The 19,007-nt window shown below is 40.9% G+C and overlaps 2 protein-coding genes across 2 annotated transcripts in view; one reads left to right on the top strand and one right to left on the bottom strand.

The window, feature by feature from the left end:
• The first annotated feature begins 3,288 nt into the window (after positions 1–3,288).
• The window catches only part of IFT46 (intraflagellar transport 46), a 16,672-nt gene continuing 953 nt past the window's right edge, over positions 3,289–19,007 (top strand). Inside the window, exons 1-10 of the mRNA XM_057552858.1 lie at positions 3,289–3,441; positions 4,183–4,279; positions 8,092–8,171; positions 10,695–10,834; positions 12,518–12,592; positions 12,748–12,841; positions 13,622–13,750; positions 15,178–15,299; positions 15,664–15,730; positions 18,673–18,733. Of these exons, the coding sequence (XP_057408841.1) occupies positions 8,127–8,171; positions 10,695–10,834; positions 12,518–12,592; positions 12,748–12,841; positions 13,622–13,750; positions 15,178–15,299; positions 15,664–15,730; positions 18,673–18,733 (733 nt within the window). The 5' untranslated portion in view covers positions 3,289–3,441; positions 4,183–4,279; positions 8,092–8,126. The remainder of the gene's footprint in view (positions 3,442–4,182; positions 4,280–8,091; positions 8,172–10,694; positions 10,835–12,517; positions 12,593–12,747; positions 12,842–13,621; positions 13,751–15,177; positions 15,300–15,663; positions 15,731–18,672; positions 18,734–19,007) is intronic.
• The window catches only part of TMEM25 (transmembrane protein 25), a 21,161-nt gene continuing 13,182 nt past the window's right edge, over positions 11,029–19,007 (bottom strand). Inside the window, exon 8 of the mRNA XM_057552855.1 lies at positions 11,029–11,117. Coding sequence (XP_057408838.1) covers positions 11,077–11,117 — 41 coding nt within the window. The 3' untranslated portion in view covers positions 11,029–11,076. The remainder of the gene's footprint in view (positions 11,118–19,007) is intronic.

Genomic DNA, 19,007 nt, shown 5'->3' with positions numbered 1-19,007 from the left:
ACATTTTGTATGACTCCATTTATATGAAACATCTAGAGTAGACAAATCCATAGAGACAAGAAGTAGGGCTGCAAGGGACTGGGGGAGGGGAGAAATAGGGAATTAGTTTTGTTTTTTGGAGTGATGAAAATGTTCTGGAATTAGATAGAAGTGGTGGTTACACAACCTTGTGAAATACTAAAAACCACTGAATTGTACACTTTAAAAGGGTGGCTTTTTATGGTTTTTATGGTAAATTATATCTTTTTTTCAAAAAAATGTGTAGGAAGCAGGGCAGTTACTGTGCTTGTGTCCATTTTGTAAATGAAGAAAATGATGACAAGTTTAAGAAATGTACCCAAAGTTCTAGTTCTATAATGGAAAGAAGATTCAAATCTGGTCTTCTGATTGTATGGGTATTCTTCCATGCCAAATGTCAGACTTTTCAGATTATAAGTGATTCAGCAGTTCTTCCCCATATTATTTTATCCCATGTTAGTGGCTCAACTATTTATCCTTTATTGCTGCAATAATGGATAAACAGCAATCTTTTATTGAGTGTTTATTTTATGTCAGGTACTTTACACATATTATCTCTAATCCTTATACACAGCAATTCAGATAAGGACACTGAGGATCAAAAAAGTTAAGCATTTGCCCAAATTCATACAGCCAGCAAGTGGTAGAGCCAGGATTCAAACTCAGCTTTTCTCAGTATGTCACACTGCCTCTCTATATCTCCTGTGTACTCCTTAATGTTTATTGAACACTTACAATGTACCAAGCGTTACTTTAAATTCTTCACACAGATTATTTTACTTTTTTTTGGTTGCACAGGGTCTTAGTTGCAGCATGTGGGCTCCTTAGTTGCGGCATGCATGTGGGATCTAGTTCCGTGACCAGGGATCAAAGCTGGGACCCCTGCATTGGGAGCACGGAGTCTTATCCACTGCGCCACCAGGGAAGTCCCCCAGATTATTTTACTTAATCCTCACAAGAATTCTCTGAGGTAAGTACCATTAATACCTCCCTTTTGCAGGTGGGGAAACCAAGGTACAGAGAGGAAAACCATTTTACCACAGGTGTCAGGGCTAGAAAGCAGCAAAGCCAGGATTCAAACAAAGGCTGCTCAACTTCACAACCTGTACCCTTGAGCACTGCATTATAGAATTCTCCCTCTTACTCATTTCAATTCCATTTCCAATGGCTTTCTAGTAGAATCTTTATGAAGCTCGAAAACTTTTAAACTTTACATGTCTGGAAGGATATATATCAAACCGTATTGTTTATTTTTGTTATTAAAAACACACATTTTTTAAAAAGATGAACAAATTCTTTTTAAAATTTATTTTATTGAAGTATAGTTGACATACAATGTTGTGTTAGTTTCTGGTCTACAACAAAGTGATTCAGTTATATATGTGTATATATATATATATATATATATATATATATTCTTTTTCATATTCTTTTCCACTGTGGTTTATTACAAGATATTTAATATAGTTCCCTGTGCTGTAAGTAGGACCTTGTTGTTTCTTCATTCTATATATAATAGTTTGCATCTGCTAATCCCAAACTCCGAATCCATACCTCCTCTACCCTCCTCCCCCTTGGCAACCACAAGTCTGTTCTCTATGTCTGTGAGTCTAAAAAAATGAACAAATTCTTAATTTAAAAAAGTAAAAATTCTGCCTGGAATTATTGCTTTATTATGGCAACTTCCAGGGGCCTTCAATATGGACCACCAAAGTTCAGCAAAGACCAATTGATACTGATTCTTTGGAAATATGAAATTAGCTGAATTAAACTGCAGAAGAAAAGCACCCCTGCAAGCATGCTTCGTGAGGAGTGCCTTAGAGGCAGTATGTCACAGTGGTTAAAAGCAGAGACTTGGGAATTAGACTGACCTGTGTGTGACTCCCATTTTCTGCACTTACTGCCTGGGTGACTTTAGGCAAGTTACTTTAACTCTCCTAAACCTCAGTTACCTAATCTGTATATTGGCAGTAACATCTATCTCAAAGTTATGAAGTTAGATTACATATTAATAAATAAGATTATCTACTCTTAAGTGCTCCTACATACTAAATGCTCAACAATACATATCCATTATTGTTAGCAGTAACATGACAAAATATTTTTTAATGTTTTGCATTTCCCTTTTAACCAGAAGTGTCTCAGAAGAGGTGTCTCTGATTTCCCTTTTTTAAAAAAATTTTTTTTATGTGGGATCTTCCCGGACCAGGGCTCGAACCCGTGTCCCCTGCATTAGCAGGTGGATTCTTAACCACTGCGCCACCAGGGAAGCCCTGATTTCCCTTTTTAAAGCCACTTTTCACTTTCCTCTGGCAGGTTTTCATGATCAAATTTCCAAAATTCTTTTCTTTGTTTCTCTCCTTCTGACTCCCCAAATTAACTATGTCTGTAGTTTTGAAATATTTGTTCCTTATATCTTCATTCATTCATTCCTTCATTCATCCACACAATGAGCATTTTGAAAGTGCCTGATTTAGGCAATGCACTGGGCTGTGAAAAGCTTAAAAACTAATTAGACACAGACCCTGCCCTAAAGAAGCCCACAGTCTTCTTTAGCAAATAAAAACTCAGGAGAAGGAAGCAGCCACATAGCACAGGGAGATCAGCTTGGTGCTTTGTGACCACCTAGAGGGGTGGGATAGGGAGGGTGGGAGGGAGATGCAAGAGTGAGGAGATATGGGGATATATGTATATGTATAGCTGATTCACTTTGTTATAAAGCAGAAATTAACACACCATTGTAAAGCAGTTATACTCCAATAAAGATGTTTTTAAAAAATGCTGGAGAATGGGTTAAACCTGAATCTCAGATAATGAATAATCTGATAGTACTATATAAGTTATGTCCCATGCAATGGGACACAGTGGAGGGGAAGGGCTATAATGTAATATAAATACTATAAAAGGTCGTACAAAGTGTCCTGGGAATTTAGCTAAACTCCCGAGTTTGCCTAAAGTCTGATTGGACTGACTTAGTAGGAATTACATACCCAGTGCTCCTTGTCCTGGGGGAGACAGGCACACCATATTTCCCGATTGGAAGGCTAACTCTATGCGAACCGAAATTCATCCGTCAGCTTTGCCGCCCCCGGCCGCTAGATGCCGCCACAGACAAATTTATTGAAACCCTAGACAAACAGGATCCGAGCCCCTCTAGATCCTCCCTGGATCCTTCAATGCTGGAAGAGACTTAACGCGCGAGTGGAGAAGGTCTCACGAGAGTGAAAGAAAGTCTCGCGATTTTTTCTTTCTTTTTTTTTTTTTTTTTTTTTTGCTTAGCGACTGACAACAGGCCGGTTGCTCCGAGTAGAAGCCCTTGGTCTTCTTCCAAGTAGAAGTGGCCTGGCCTGAGATTGAAGTGAGACCCCAGCCCTAGGCTGGGGTTCTTTCCACATAGAGGAGACGGATTCAGAGGGGCTACAGGTAATTCGTACTTACCCTAGCAGAAAGAGAACTCTCTTTCTCCCTCTGTAGAGGAATAGAAAGGACTCCCCTTCCCTCTCCCATCTCCCCTCCACCTCTTCCCATCTTCTTGACAACTGTTCTTTCCCCCCTTCCTTCACGCCATCACCAACCATCCTGCTTCCTTTACTCCCCAAGAAACTTAAGTGGGATCCGACATACAAGACGGGGGTGGTGTGGTGGGGGTGAGGGTGATGCTTTCGGGATTATTGGGTGGGACCAAGAGACTGGAGTTTACCCTCTCTTCGGGGAACGCCCCTCCCTCCCTGGTTACCCCAGAGACAGAACTCTTTCTAGAGCCTCTACAGCCTCCCCTGAGAAACTCCAGCCGCCTTGCGAAACTGATCGAACCGGAGGAGACAGCCATTATCTACAGACGAATACTGTTTTGCCCTTGCGCGGGTATCTTACAGCTTTGGGGAGCTGCTGCAGAAGTTGGCTGTCGTTTCTCTCCACGATTCCCTCGTTCCTCAGCCAGCCTGCCAGCAGTTCCTAAATACGGGCTGCAGCAGAATGACTTAACTGCTTGACCTGGGGCCAAGAAGCCTTAAGGAAAGTTTGAATTGGGGGGGGTGAAGGTTTCAGGTAAAACTGGTGTCTTGGGTAAGGAAGAGGAACCAATGCTGGTTTGGAATCCACCTCCCCACAGAGTGCTTAATGTCCCGTGATAGGAGCCCTGTAATCATATTTCCTTTTGCTTAGACCAAGATCGTTGAAAACCAGACATATGATGAGCGTCTAGAGATTAATGACTCTGAAGAGGTTGTGAGTATTTATGCTCCAACCACAAGACACAAAGGTAAGAGAGGCATGAAGAGGAAAGAAGAGAAATGGTTTTTTTTTTGTTTTTCTCTTTGTTTTGTTTGTTTTGCATTTGTAAGTCAGCGGTTATTAAAAACAAACCAAAATTTGTAAAAAAAAAAAAAAGTCATCTCCAAATAAACCATGAGAATCAAAACTGTTGATCTCGCGTGAATGACATGTAGCTTAGAACTTAGCCGTACTTTCTTAGAAACAGAAACAAAACAATTGTCTATTACCACATGGAGAATACGTTTGACCCTGGTAGGTACCGCCTTGAGGGTTGCAGGATGGATTCATGATTGTCCCCAAGAATTTTCTATTTTCTGTTAGCAGATGTTGGCTTTCAGAGTCAAGTTACTTGCCATTGCTTCTGTTTTCCAACTAGTTAAGGGGGGAGAAAACACAGCCACCCAGATTGCAGGATCTTCCATCAACCTAACCAGTGTTCCCCATCGCCATTTACTTCATGATACTGTTCTGCCCACAGTCTGCCGGGGGTTCATGTTTGTTTGTTTAATTTATCAAAACTCTTTTGCTCAGTTCTGAAGATGCTTCAGTTACCTATCCTTAACCTGCAATTCCAATTGAAACCTCAACAGAATATTTTTAGAGGACTTGACACCATCATTTGTTCAACAAACATTTTTTGAATGCCTATTATCTGTCAGCCTTATGCTTGGCACTAGGTATACAGTTTTTTGTTTGTTTCTTTGTTTTGGCCGTGCTGCGTGGCTTGTGGGATTTGAGTTTCCCGACCAGGGAAAGAACCCAGGTCTTCGGCAGGGAGAGCTCGGAGTCTTAACCACTGGACCGCCAGGGAATTCCCAGGTATACAGTATTAAAAGAGACATTGACCCTGCCATCCTGATGCCTGTAATTATGGGAGACAGATGCCAAATGAATAAAGAAACACAATTACAAATGTGTTAAGTGCATTGATGGAAGCAAAGAGTTTGATGTTATGGAGAATATTGGTGAGGAGTGGGATCTACTTTTGATGGAGGGGTCAGGGAAGACCTAAGGAGGTGATGGTTGAAACTGAAAGGTGAGAAGGATTTAGACACAGAGGAAAAGTAGGCCAGGAAGAGGGAGCAGCTAGTGAAATGTGAAAAGGCCCTGAGGCCAGAAAGAACTTGGGTTAGTTTGAGGACTTGAAAGAGACCAGCATATGGTAGGAGAGAGTAACCTCAGAGGTAGTCAGGAGGTATAACAAGCAGGGCTTTAGAGGCCATACTGCTGTTATGCATGGCATGGATTGAAAGGTGCAAAGGTGAAAGCAAGGAGCCAGTTAGAAGGACTGTCACCATGGCTGAGTTGAGGTGATAGTGGCTTGGATGTGGGGAGGAAGTTGAGAATAGAGAGAATTGGCAAATGCTAGAGGTATTGTTGTAGTAGAATCACTAAGACTTGCTGATGGATTGGATTTAGCTCTTGAGTTAGGAATCAAGGATGACATCCAGGGTTGTTTGTTTATTGTGGTAAACTTGCCTAATATAAAATTTACCATTTTAACCATTTCGAAGTGTACAATTCAGTAGCATTAAGTACATTCGTGTTGTCGCGTAAGTATCTCTACTCTCTATTTCCAGAACTTTTTCATCATCCTGAACAGGGTTATTGTTAAACAATAACTCTCCATTCCCCTCCCCTCCCCCCCACCCCCAGCTGCTGGTAACCTCTATTCTACCTTGCCTCTATGAATTTACCTATTGTAGGTACTGCATAAGCAGAATTATACAGTGTTTGTCCTTTCCTATCTGGCTTATTTCACGTAGCTTAATGTTTTCAAGGTTCATTCATGCTGTAGCATGTGTTAGAATTTCCTTCCTTTTTATGGCTGAATAATATTCCATTGTTTGTATAACCACATTTTGTTTATCCATTTGTCTGTCGATGGACACTTGGGTGGTTTCCACCTTTTGGCAATTGTGAATATGCTGCTATGAACATTGGTGTACAAGTATCTGTTTGAGTCCCTGCTTTCAGTCTTTCAGTGTATGGAAAGACACCCAGACACACCTAGACACCCAGGTGTTTGTTTTTTTTTAACCAGGTCATTGACCTACTTATTTTTTTGTTTTTAATTTTTACTTAATTTTTAATTTTTTAATGCCTGTCATACATATTTATTTATTTATTTATTGAAGTATAGTTGATTTACAATGTTGTGTTACTTTCAGATGTATAGCACAGTAATTTGGTTTTATTTATTTATTTATTTATTTATATATTCTTTTTCAGATTCTTTTCCCTTATAGGTTATTAGAAAATACTGAGTATAGTTCCCTGTGCTATATAGTAGGTCCTTGTTGGTTATCTGACACCCAGGTTTTTTGTTTTTGTTTTTTAATGTTTATTTATTTGTTTGTTTGTTTTGGCTGCGCTGGGTCTTAGTTGCAGCATGCGAACTTTTAGCTGCTGCATGCAGGCTTCTTAGTTGCAGCATGCGGGATCTAGTTCCCTGACCGGGCATTGAACTGGGGCCCTGTGTACTGGGAGCTCGGAGTCTTACCCACTGGACCACCAGGGGAGTCCCCTGACACCCAGGTTTTTGACTTGAGCACATTTATAATCTTGCCACCTGTGGACATTATAATTTGTTTTCAGTTTAGGCAATTTAAAAGGCAGAAAAATGGTGTTTAGTGGGCATTCATTTGACTTAGAAATCATTGAACATGTTTTCATGCCAGTTAATAATCTTACATCTGGTTATGCTTTTAATTGTTCAGAATATTTTATTGCTTTTATCTTATAGACACTGATTGAGATTCATATTTGTGACTACTATTTGCCAGGAACTAGGTCATTTCCTTCCACATAAAATTTTTTTCAGTTGATCCTTACAACAATCCTGACTGAGAAATATTACTGACCCCATTTAGAAGTGGGAATACTGAGACTCAGAGAGGTTAAGTCATTTTGTCCACCTGATAGAGTTGTCCTATAAACCCAGTCTTCTGACTATAAATCCAGCACTCCTTTTTTTTTTTTTTTAATTATTTATTTATTTATTTATTATTTATGGCTGGGTTGGGTCTTCGTTTCTGTGCGAGGGCTTTCTCTAGTTGCGGCAAATGGGGACCACTCTTCATGGCAGTGCGCGGGCCTCTCACTATCGCAGCCTCTCTTGTTGCAGAGCACAGGCTCCGGACGCGCAGGCTCAGTAATTGTGGCTCACGGGCTTAGTTGCTCCACGGCATGTGGGATCTTCCCAGACCAGGGCTCGAACCCGTGTCCCCTGCATTGGCAGGCAGATTCTCAACCACTGCGCCACCAGGGAAGCCCCCAGCACTACTTTTGCTTTACTAATTACTAACCTCATTTCACCAATATGTAAACTAAGGGCAGATTTTATGCTATTTATGTAATGTCAGATAATCAGTATAATGTCTAACCTAATGCCTTAAGCATAGTAACACTTAGTAAGTATATCTCGAATTGAATTGACAGAGCCATGACTAGAATTCAGTTTCCTGTCTTTCAGCTAGATATTCTTACAAACCCTGTTCCATAAAATGGTTAAAGCATAAAATATAAACGAAAAATATCTGCCTTTGAAAATCATTTTAACAATAACCTAGGGACTTCCCTGGTGGCACAGTGGTTAAGACTCCACGCTCCCAATGCAGGGGGCCTGGGTTCGATCCCTGGTCGGGGAACTAGATCCCACATGCATGTCGCCACTAAGAGTTTGCATGCCACAACTAAGGAGCCCGCCTGCCACAACTAAGACCCTGCGCAACCAAATAAATATTTTTAAAAAACACCCAAAATACAATAACCTAAAGGGAAAACTTTTCTTCCAAGGACTTCGTCGTTCCACCCGTCTTCCTAACAAGACTATGGCTGACAACAGCAGTGAGGAGTACGAAGAGGAAAACAACAAGGTGCAGTATAACCCACCGCTTCTTGTGAAACTTCTGCTTTGAATTTTTAGTAGTTAGTTTGAAATGACACTAGTTCAGTAGCAAACATTTCTTAAATACTCACCTCCAGTGATTGGGTTCCTTTGAGCTCATGGAGGACAGTCAAGAGCCAAGAGCATTAAGATTTTGACTCTCCTTCAGGAATAAAGCTCACTGTTATAGCTGATGTTCTGGTGAGAAGTTTCATATAACACAGGCCAGGGTTTCACAAAATTTTCTGGTCATAATAATCAACTGGGGTACTTATTTAAAAAAAACAACAGATAGGAATTCCCTGGTGGTCCAGTGGTTAGAACTCTGTGCTTCCACTGCAGGGGGCACGGGTTTGATCCCCTGGTCGGGGAACTAAGATCTCACATGCCGCGTGGCACGGCCAATAAATAAATAAGTAAATAAATAAAAATTTTTTTTAAATTTAGAAAAACAGATTTCCAGTCCCCACCTAGAACTGCCTAATCAGAATCTTGAAGGTAAAAGCCTGCAAATGTATATTTTGAGCAAGCGCTCCAAGTAATTCTTATGATAAAGAAAGTTTGGAATGATTGATCCTGGCATTGGTTCACTGTCAACAGTTGTGATACTGCTAGTATTTTGTGAAAGAGACTTTAGTTTTGAAGTCTTAAGGCCCAGATGTCACTTTAGTGTTATTCTATGAACCAAGAGAATCACCGTTTCTGAAAGCGAGATGAGAAGACGCCTACAGCTCTAGCCAGATAGGGCCTTAAATTTGCACATGTGGGCGAACAGCCCCTGTGTTTAGGCTTAGCACATGGTCCAATGGTTATGTTTTAATCGTCCTCCAAGAACAGGCGTTTTGAAAACTCAGGTGAAGGAGAATATTTGAAGTAATGCAGAAAGCTGTAGCAACAGAGACGGATTTCATAGAAAGTCTAAAAGGTAATGTTTTAAGATAGCCCCACTTTGTGACTAGTGTGCTGTTTGACATCTTACCTACAAAATAATTTTTTGGCATCTTGTCTGTGGTATATAAAGTCTTCTCCCATAGGTCAGAGATTTTGCAAAGCACTACTTTGAAGAAGCAGACAAAAGAAAAGTGAACAATTTTCCTAAATTGACCTCCTAATTTTGTATATTCACCCTAAATTTTTCTAGTTTTCATCATGATATAGTCAATATTCAAGGCTCATTTATCTTTCCAATTTAATATGCACCCAGAATCAGCAGATAGGCTCCACTTTTGAATAATCTTTGAGCTGACGATATTCCTAAAAATCTCCCCTTGCCAGACTGCTTCCCATGTGACCAAGAATAATTTGGGCAGATTTTGAATTAGGAAAGAACACTGTGGGAGATATTTACCAGTTGTATACCAATAAGGCATATTCTGCAACTGTGTCATCAGTCTCACATGTTACAGATTAGTTAAAATATATTTTTATCTATGTATAATAAATCTGTGTTATGCTTAGAGGAGAATGTAACCCAAAGAAGTTTTTGATGTCCTGTAATGTGTCACAGTTTTATATGTCAGTAGCTGCTTTAATGTAAAAGAAACGTTAAATAATTTAAAAAACTAGAACCAATCATCTCTTAACCTCAGTGTAAGCCATATGGCATATGGAAACCAAGCTTGAAAAACCTACTTTTAAAGGGGGCCAATTGGCCACCCTTTAGGTCCTAAGTGAGGGCATGCCACAGGCTCCAGGCCCTAGAGTCAAAGACGTGGACCCTGTCCCAACTGCCCCGGCAAGCCCAAGCACCACCTCACCCCTTCTCGTCGGCTTGAGGGTGGGGTGGTACATCTAGAACCAGAAGCCCAGAAAGGTAGGTCGTAATGCCAAGGACAGAAGAGTCTCTTATCTTGAGATATAATGTACAGTCATTGCATTTAGCTTACGGGGGAAGGGAGGGGAGCCATGCATAGGTCAGATACCCATTGAATGGAAAGGGAAAACCCACAGCCTCCGGAACTGCTGGTCAGAATCCAGGCACGGGGTTGATTATGAACTTTCTTCTTTTGATAGTTACAAGCAGCTTACCCTGGGCAGTCTTGCAAATTAAATACTATATTTCCTCCCTGTGATCTTTGTGAGTATTAAGATTCCCTAAAGTGTGTCTTCCCTACTTCATCTTTCCCCATTTCTTCCCAAAATAACTCTTATATTTAGAGTTGCTTTCTTCTTCAGAAGTCCCTCAGTTTTAGAGTTGAAGCTGACTGGATAAAGTTTATGCAGAGTTCTCAGAATCTCCTAAGTAATAGGTAAAAGAGATATGTATTGGATAAAATTTATACCCAAGCCTCGAGCAGAGGAAGAGACCATGGTTATAGAAAGTGGGGACTCAGTTAGTAGCTAAGGAGGAGCAGAAGAAGGTTCTCGAGGCCCTTCTGGGGAGTGCTTCCTTCTCTTTCCAGTGAATTGGTGTCAGGAGGGAGGGTTCTGGTTAGAGCACTAGGAGAGAACTGGGTAAAGGAACAGTAAATTTCTCCTTACCTGGACCTTTCTATCTCCTGCCCTATCTCAGGAGAAAAAGAAGACCTCGCAGCTCACGCCTCAGCGGGGCTTTAGTGAAAACGACGATGATGACGACGATGATGACTCATCTGAAACTGATTCTGATGATGACGATGATGATGATGAAGAGCACGGGGCCCCTCTGGAAGGGTGAGGAAAGCCCCCTTGCCAAGGAGGAAAACGCCTCCTTCAAAACACTGGACTGGAGGACGTCAGTGAGAAGTGAAATTACAGCAGCTCTTTTGATCTCCTCTATTTAGGATTAGCAGATGCTCAGAAACCCAGTGTAATGAGTTTTCCTTCTTTTTCGGCTCTACTGCCCGAATCCTGTGATGTCACTTGCACTATCGGAAACACCTGTGGGCTCAGGGATTTTACGAGGATTTGCTGAGTCAGTTTAACTGATGGTCTCTGACTTCAAGGAGTTCACATTCTAGGGAACAGAAGATAAATTTATACACATACCAAAGCATTTCTGTTTAGCAAGGAAAACATACATGCACAGGAACATTTCTATTTTAGGCTCAGACCCTTTTAGGACGGGTAGAGAATAGGTGCATCCAGAACCCTGTATTGAGGCAAAATGTTCCTGCATGATGCTTCAGTAAAAATTCTCCTCACCATGTTCCAGCTCTGGTGCTAGATTAATCATGACCCACCCCTGCAGGTTTTAATCAAAGTAGATTCTAAAGCCCATTCACTTAAAATACAATTACTGGTGTAGCCAATCAGTAGAATTCTTTCTAGCCATTAAGAAGTATGAGGCAGCACTCTATGCACTGTAAAGAACAATCTCCAAGGAACATTGTTACATTTTAAAAAGGTATAGAAGTCTTTATGCTGTGCTACCATGTGTATAAAACAAATATTACATAAGCTATCTCTAGGCTACCCTAGGAACTAATAATACTGATTACTCTTGGGAGGGGAACTTGATGGCAAGGGAACAGGGGTGGAAGGGGACATAACTTTCCACTGTATACATTTTGTACCTTTTATTTCCTATCATGTGCATGCATACTTTATTCAATGAAGTAGTTTAATAAAAATAAAAAGTTACCTTTGAATTATCCACCTGAAGGTAGACACTAAGTAAATTAGGCAAATGTTTAATACCAGACTGACTTTTCATGCTTCCCAGTTTACTTCATGATTCTGCTTCCATAAATTATAATCTGGGGAAATATAACCTATTTAGTTTTTTTGTTAAGCAACTCTTCCCAGAAGAACCTTAAATAACTCTCCTAGTCACTTATATACTTTGTCAATTCATTACATTTTACTTAATTATAGTCATTAATATGTACTCTACTACTTTTTTACTGTATACATTTCATGTATTAATACAAGTATTTTTTAATAACTGCAATATTCATCTTGACATATCTAACCATCTCTCAAGTGTTGGACATTTTGTTTCTAATTTTTTACTTTTATAAATAACACTGAAAAACATCTTTGTAAAAATTGCTTTTTTTCGTGGCGTAAACCATTTTCATGTCAGAAATTAAGATCTCATTCCATCTTTTCTCTTCATCCCCTTCATTCAAAAAAAAAAGGGAAAACAATTTCTGCTACATTCCAAAATTTTTTAAAATTATGTTTTGGATTTTCTGTAGCTGTGTTCTTCTTCATTGTCAGAGATAGCTGAGAGCTAATTATAATCATTTTTAAAGTTACCTTGCAAGCTGCTCAGAAAAGGCAGATGTGGGTGGAACAGAAACTAGGTTCAGAGTCATATGCCCTGTGGCCAGAGTAACACCCGGCCTGAACCAGGGCTCAGCAACCCCTGTTCTTCTCTGGCTACCTTGAACCACATTTTCCTTTCCCCAGGGCCTATGATCCTGCAGATTATGAGCATCTGCCAGTTTCTCCTGAGATTAAGGAACTCTTCCAGTACATCAGTAGGTGAGTACCAGGCCCTCCCACCATAACCCCCAGCCCTGCCTTGCCCTTTCCTTCCTCTAGTCTGAAACATGGCCATTCCCCTTAGGTTTTTTCAGCCTGAATAATAAAGTAAGTTTCTCTGACAGTCTCCACCTTCCCGTGGCAATATCTCCTAGGTATACACCTCAGTTGATTGACCTGGACCACAAACTGAAACCTTTCATTCCTGATTTTATCCCAGCTGTCGGGGATATTGATGCATTCTTAAAGGTACAGTCAGAACATCCTAAAACTGACTCCTTAGGTGTTTCTTCTGACCCCTCTATCACTCTAACAGTTCCACTAATTTCCCTGACTAGCAATAGCTACCTTAATATATATTCTTCATTTCACTGGAGTTCTTAACTTGCTCTCAACTCCATACTCATTGCTATTAGGTAGTAATTGATTATCTCATTAGGTGTTAAAAATTTGTCATATATCTGCCTCCTAATTATCCATGACTTAAGCTTTATATTTAAGGTCCCTATAGATCATGTATTTTTTTCTAGGTAGTATTTTAGTACAGCATGATATACAGGCATGCTTTTTTTTTAAAAAACATTTTGTCTTATTTATTTATTTATTTTTGGCTGCCTCGGGTCTTCACTGCTGCACGTGGGCTTTCTCTAGTTGCGGCGAGCGGGGGCTACTCTTCGTTGTGGTGCGCGGGCTTCTCATTGCGGTGGCTTTTCTTGTTGCGGAGCACGGGCTCTAGGCACTTGGGCCTCAGTAGTTGTGGCACTCGGGCTTAGTAGTTGTGGCGCACGGGCTTAATTGCTCTGTGGCATGTGGGATCTTCCCAGACCAGGGATCAAACCCGTGTCCCCTGCATTGGCAGGCGGATTCTTAACCACTGCACCACCAGGGAAGTCCCAGGCATGCTTTTTAATACTAGAAATAATGATGAACCAGAAGAGTTCTTCCTCTTCAGCTTATTGGAAGCAAGTGTACCTTTTTATATCCCTCCCATGTTTTTTTTCTCTGCTTTCTTACCTTTCTCCTAACCAGGTTCCACGTCCTGATGGAAAGCCTGACAGCCTTGGCCTACTGGTACTGGATGAGCCTTCTACAAAGCAGTCGGACCCTACAGTGCTCTCACTTTGGTTAACAGAGAATTCCAAACAGCACAACGTCACAGTAAGATACTAGCCTAGCACAGGCCCCAGCTCCAGGGGGCCGAGAGTAGAAGCCTTGCTAGTATTTGAACAGTTGACTTACTGCCTATTAAAAGGGATGGCTATGGTTTCAACCAGCCCTATTTTTTTCAATAACAGTTGTATTAAGATATAATTTACCTACCATGAAATTCACCCTTTTAAATTGTACAATTCAGTGACTTTTAGTATATTCACAGAGCTGTACAACCATCACCACTATTTAAGAACATTTTCATTATTCCAAAAGAAACCCCTTGGGAATTCCCTGGAGGTCCAGTGGTTAGGACCCAGCACTTTCACAGCGGTGGGCCCGGTGTTCAATCCCTGGTGGGGGAACTAAGATCCCACAAGCTGCAAGGTGGGGCCAAAAACCAAACCAAAACAAAAAGAAATCCCATACCCGTTAGTAGTCACTCCTCTCCTCATTTCCCCTGCTCTTAAACCCTGGTCACTACTTCATTCCCTTTTTTATGGCTGAATAATATTCCATTGTATGGACATACCATATTTTGTCTATCCATTTACCACTTGTTTCCATTTCTGTTCTGTGTCTATGAACGTGTACAAGTTGTTGCATGCACGTATATTGTTGTCTTGTGTATATAGGTAGGAGTGGGATTGCTGAGCCATACGGAAACTTTAATATTTTGAGGAACTGCCGAACTGTTTTCCAGAGTGGCTGAATCATTTTACAATCCCACCAGCAATGAATTAGAGTTCCAATTTCTCCACATCCTCGCCAACACTTGGTATTGTCCGTCTTTTTTATTCTAGCCATCCTAGTAGGTGTGAAATGGTATCTTATTGTGGTCATTCCTGTCCTGTTGACCTGCCCCCTTCCCCTGGCTCCAGAAGATTTTATCAGGGTTTCCTATAATCTTCATTTGGCTGCTGGCAGGCTTCCCTTTTCAGCAGCTACTCTGAATACGAAATAGCAGCATATGATGAGCCACTCTGTAAAAACAAGAGTAAAAACATCCTTCAAGGGCTTCCATGGTGGCGCAGTGGTTAAGAATCCGCCTGCCAATGCAGGGGACACGGGTTCAAGCCCTGGTCCAGGAAGATCCCAGATGCTGTGGAGCAACTAAGCCCGTGCACCACAACTACTGAGCCTGCGCTCTAGAGCACGTGAGCCACAACTGCTGACCCCGTGTGCCACAACTACTAAAGCCCGCGCGCCTAGAGCCCACGCTCCGCAACAAGAGAAGCCACCGCAATGAGAAGCCTGTGCACCGCAACAAAAGAGTAGCCTCCACTCGCCGCAGCTAGAGAAAGCCCACGCACAGCAACAAAGACCCAACGCAGCCAAAAATAAATAAATAAATTTATTTTTAAAAAAATTCTAGAAAAACAAACAAAAAAACATCCTTCAATGCCATCAGCCAGGCTTTCCCCTTACTTTTCTAGCAACATATGAAAGTAAAGAGCCTGGAAGATGCAGAAAAGAATCCCAAAGCCATTGACACATGGATTGAGAGCATCTCTGAATTACACCGTTCCAAGCCCCCTGCGACTGTGCACTACACCAGGTAAGAAATAGTATATTCTTCACTGTAGTAACCCATGGTAACAGTCACCACCTATGAAGCCATTGCTCCTGAGAAGGGGGTCCCAAGGCTGGGGCATATTTGAGATGTATCAACCTAAGGATCTATGGATCCTGGCTACTACTGGCTAAGAGTGCAGACATAAAGATTATGATTTAGCTGGTATTATTACTTAGCCAGCTTCTCCAAACTCCAGGTCTTGGGTAAGTTTGGCCCACCCAGTCTATGTTCTCCTGACATCCTAATGTGCCAGACTGAGAATCTCCCTTCAGTCTAGAATATCCTGATGCAGAGATTGCTGATACCGGCCCATGTTTTCTATTCACGTTTACCTCTGTACTTGTAGGCCTATGCCCGATATTGACATGCTGATGCAGGAATGGTCTCCAGAGTTTGAAGAGCTTTTGGGAAAGGTGAGTGGAAGGTAGCAGGAGCTAAGAAAGTGTGGCATTCATTCTAGGGCCCAGTGTTTTCTCTCTTCTTGTATTACTATTATCATTAACTTTTAGATTAAAGTATAATACAAAATCAGAAACATATACATAAGTGTTGATTAACTTTCACCAACTGAACACCTTTGTGTAACCAACACATCAGATCAAAAAAACAGAACATCTCTGGCGTCCTGGAAGCCCCCTCAGGCTTCCACCTCCCAATGTAACTATTTTCCTGACTTCTAATAGCACAGATTAGGTTTGCCTGTTTTTTGTTTTTTGTTTTTGTTTTTTGGCCCTGCCGCATGGCTTGCAGGATCTCAGTTCCCCGACCAGTGATTGAACCTGGAATCAGTGAAAGCCCAGAATCCTAACCACTAGGCCACCAGGGAACTCCCTAGGTTTGCCAGTTTTGTATTTTATCTAAATATAATCATGTTCCTTTGTGTCTTATTTGCTCATCTATATTGTTCATCCATATGGAGAATCATCCATATTGTTCACACATCATGGTTATATATTTGTTCTCACAACTGTATGGTATTCCATTGTTTGAATATACCCATTCTATGATAGCCATTTGGGGAGTATGCAGTTTGGGGATATTACAAATTACTCTGTAATATTACTGTCCTATTACTATGAGTACATACCTTTTGATGGACATATATACTTTTTGTATTATCACTTTAGACTCTACCTTTTCCACAGAGGTGTATATGCTATTCTAAGAAGCTGAAGTCCCATTCATAATGATCCTAAATTTTTTAAAAGTGCTCAGGAACATATTTAATAAGAAATTGTCAAGACTTTCTTGAAAACCAATTATAAAACTTCAGCGAAGGGCAGACACAAGCTCTGAGTGAATGAGGAGTCAAGCCATGTTCCTGGAGGGAGGGGTCAATGGCTCAGCACTGCCAGTCCTCCCCAGTTCACCGTGGAAATGGAAGGCCGTTTCAATTAGGATTTTACCTGTATTTTTTTAGAAATTGAAAATTCGGTAACAAAGTTTATCTGAGAGAATCAACTTTTAAGACTAATCATGAAAATTTTAGGGAAAAAATGAGGATTTGCCTTGTCAGACATTAGAAACACATTATAAAGCCTGTAGTAAATAAAACAATCATGTACTGGTTAGGAACAGAAATAGATCAGCAGCACATAACAATCCAGAAACAAACCCATGTAAATGTAGAAATTTGTTGTATAAGAAAGATGGTTATTTTAAATGATTAGAGGGACTTCCCTGGCGGTCCAGTGGTTAAGATTCCGCACTTCCAATGCAGGGGGCGTGGGTTCGATCCCTGGTCAGGGAACTAAGATCCCACATGCTGCGTGGCCAAAAGAAAAAAAAAAAAACCTAGCTGGGAATTAAATGATTAGAGATAGGATGGGTTGTGATGAGATGATTGACCAGCCATTTGAGAAAAATTAAATAGATCTAAGCCTCAACCATGAGCATACAGGAATTCCAAATGAATTAAACAGTTAAAACAAAAATAAAACTATACAGGACCTGCCTGGCGATCCAATGGTTAAGACTCCACGCTCTCAATGCAGGGGACACCGGTTCGTGGAACTAAGATCCCGCATGCCACGTGGCACGGCCAGGAAGAAAAAAAGTTACTTACATATATATGTGACAACATTACTGTCCAAGCAAAAAGCTCTTACATATCAAGAAAAGAAAACTGAGCAAAGATGATAACAGGTCCTTCCTGGCCATGGTGTTTAAAATTGCTACACCACGTTCCCCAAGCTCTTTCCCTGCTTTTTCTCCATGATACTTACCTTCTAACATATTGTATACCTTACTTATTTTGTCTTTGGTTTCTCCCTACTAAAACATAAGCTCCATGAAGACAGAGTTTTTGGTACATGTTTATTGAGTGTTGTAAAAGCAAAGAATTTGAAAACAGTCTCTTTTCTCACAGCATTTTAAAGCTATAGCTGAAGAAAAATGTCTGATTAGGGAATTGAATAGATTGTAGTACATCCATTCAGTGAAATACACAATGGAAGATCATTTGGCCTTATTTTGCTCTGATACAGAGAAATACCAATGACATGTTGTTACGTGGAAAAAGGAAATTGCAGAACCATCTACTCTGATTTTTGTAAAAAGAGAACAAAAAATTTTTAAGAAGCCAGTGGTTTTTAAACTTACAATGTGAGTTTAGATCTGGAGCCTGCTGAGATGTCATGTCATTTTTTTCTGTTCCTGTGGTGTCCAAGGACCATTAGGCCTTCTAACACCAAGTAACTATAAATACTTGGCCATAACTTGGGTCCAGTTTCTTCTTCACAAATACACACAGGAAGACTGCATGGCAGTATGTTTTACTTATAAAATATTTTGGTCCTGTTATATCATCTGCTACTTTGGTAGTTAATGAGTATAACCAATTCCACTTTACTGATCAGGGGGAAAAGAAAAGGCACGTTGTATTATTTGCTAGGGCTGCCATAACAAAGTGCCACAGACTGGGTGGCTTAAGCAACAGAAATTTATTTTTTCACACTCTGGAAGCTAGAAGTTGGAGATCAAGTTGTCAGCAGAGTTGATTTCTTTTAGACCCTTTCTCCTTGGCTGTCTCCTCCCTGTGTCTTCACATGGTCTTCCCTCTGTATGTGTCTAGGTCCTAATTTCCTCTTCTTATAAGGATTCCAGTCATACTGGATTAGGGTTCACCCTAATGACCTCATTTTAACTTCTCTTTTTTACGACCATATCTGCAAATATAGTCACATGATCTGAGGCTCTTAGAGGTTAGGGCTTAAACATATGAATTTTGGGGGAACACAATTCAGCCCATGTCACCCCTTATGCTCGGAGCTCTTTTCCTTCAGAGAGAGTGAGTGATGCTAGGACCACTGAAATTTCAGCCTTTTGACTTGGGTCTATCCCGTGCCCCTCCTAGGTGAGCCTGCCCACAGCAGAGATTGATTGCAGCCTGGCAGAGTACATAGACATGATCTGTGGTAAGCCCTTCCATCCCTTCCTTGACCCCATCTCTGGATAAATTAATTCATTGTGGGCTGTTGAAAAGGCTGGTTTACTCTGAGTTACAGCCTTTACTTTAAGCCCGTTGTGCTATTTGGCAGCATGCGAGGGTGGTATTTGGGTTTATGTGACTACCTGCTGGGTATTTAACCCGCAGAGTTATAGTAACACATCCCATCTGGGAGGGGACTGGCCATCCTCAACAGAAATGCCCCATAGCTTCTGGATTTTTGTTTATTTCTGCTCACGGGA

This window comes from Balaenoptera acutorostrata, chromosome 9, assembly GCF_949987535.1.
Source record: "Balaenoptera acutorostrata chromosome 9, mBalAcu1.1, whole genome shotgun sequence".
NCBI lineage: Eukaryota > Metazoa > Chordata > Mammalia > Artiodactyla > Balaenopteridae > Balaenoptera > Balaenoptera acutorostrata.
This window is presented reverse-complemented; position numbering and strand designations above follow the sequence as displayed.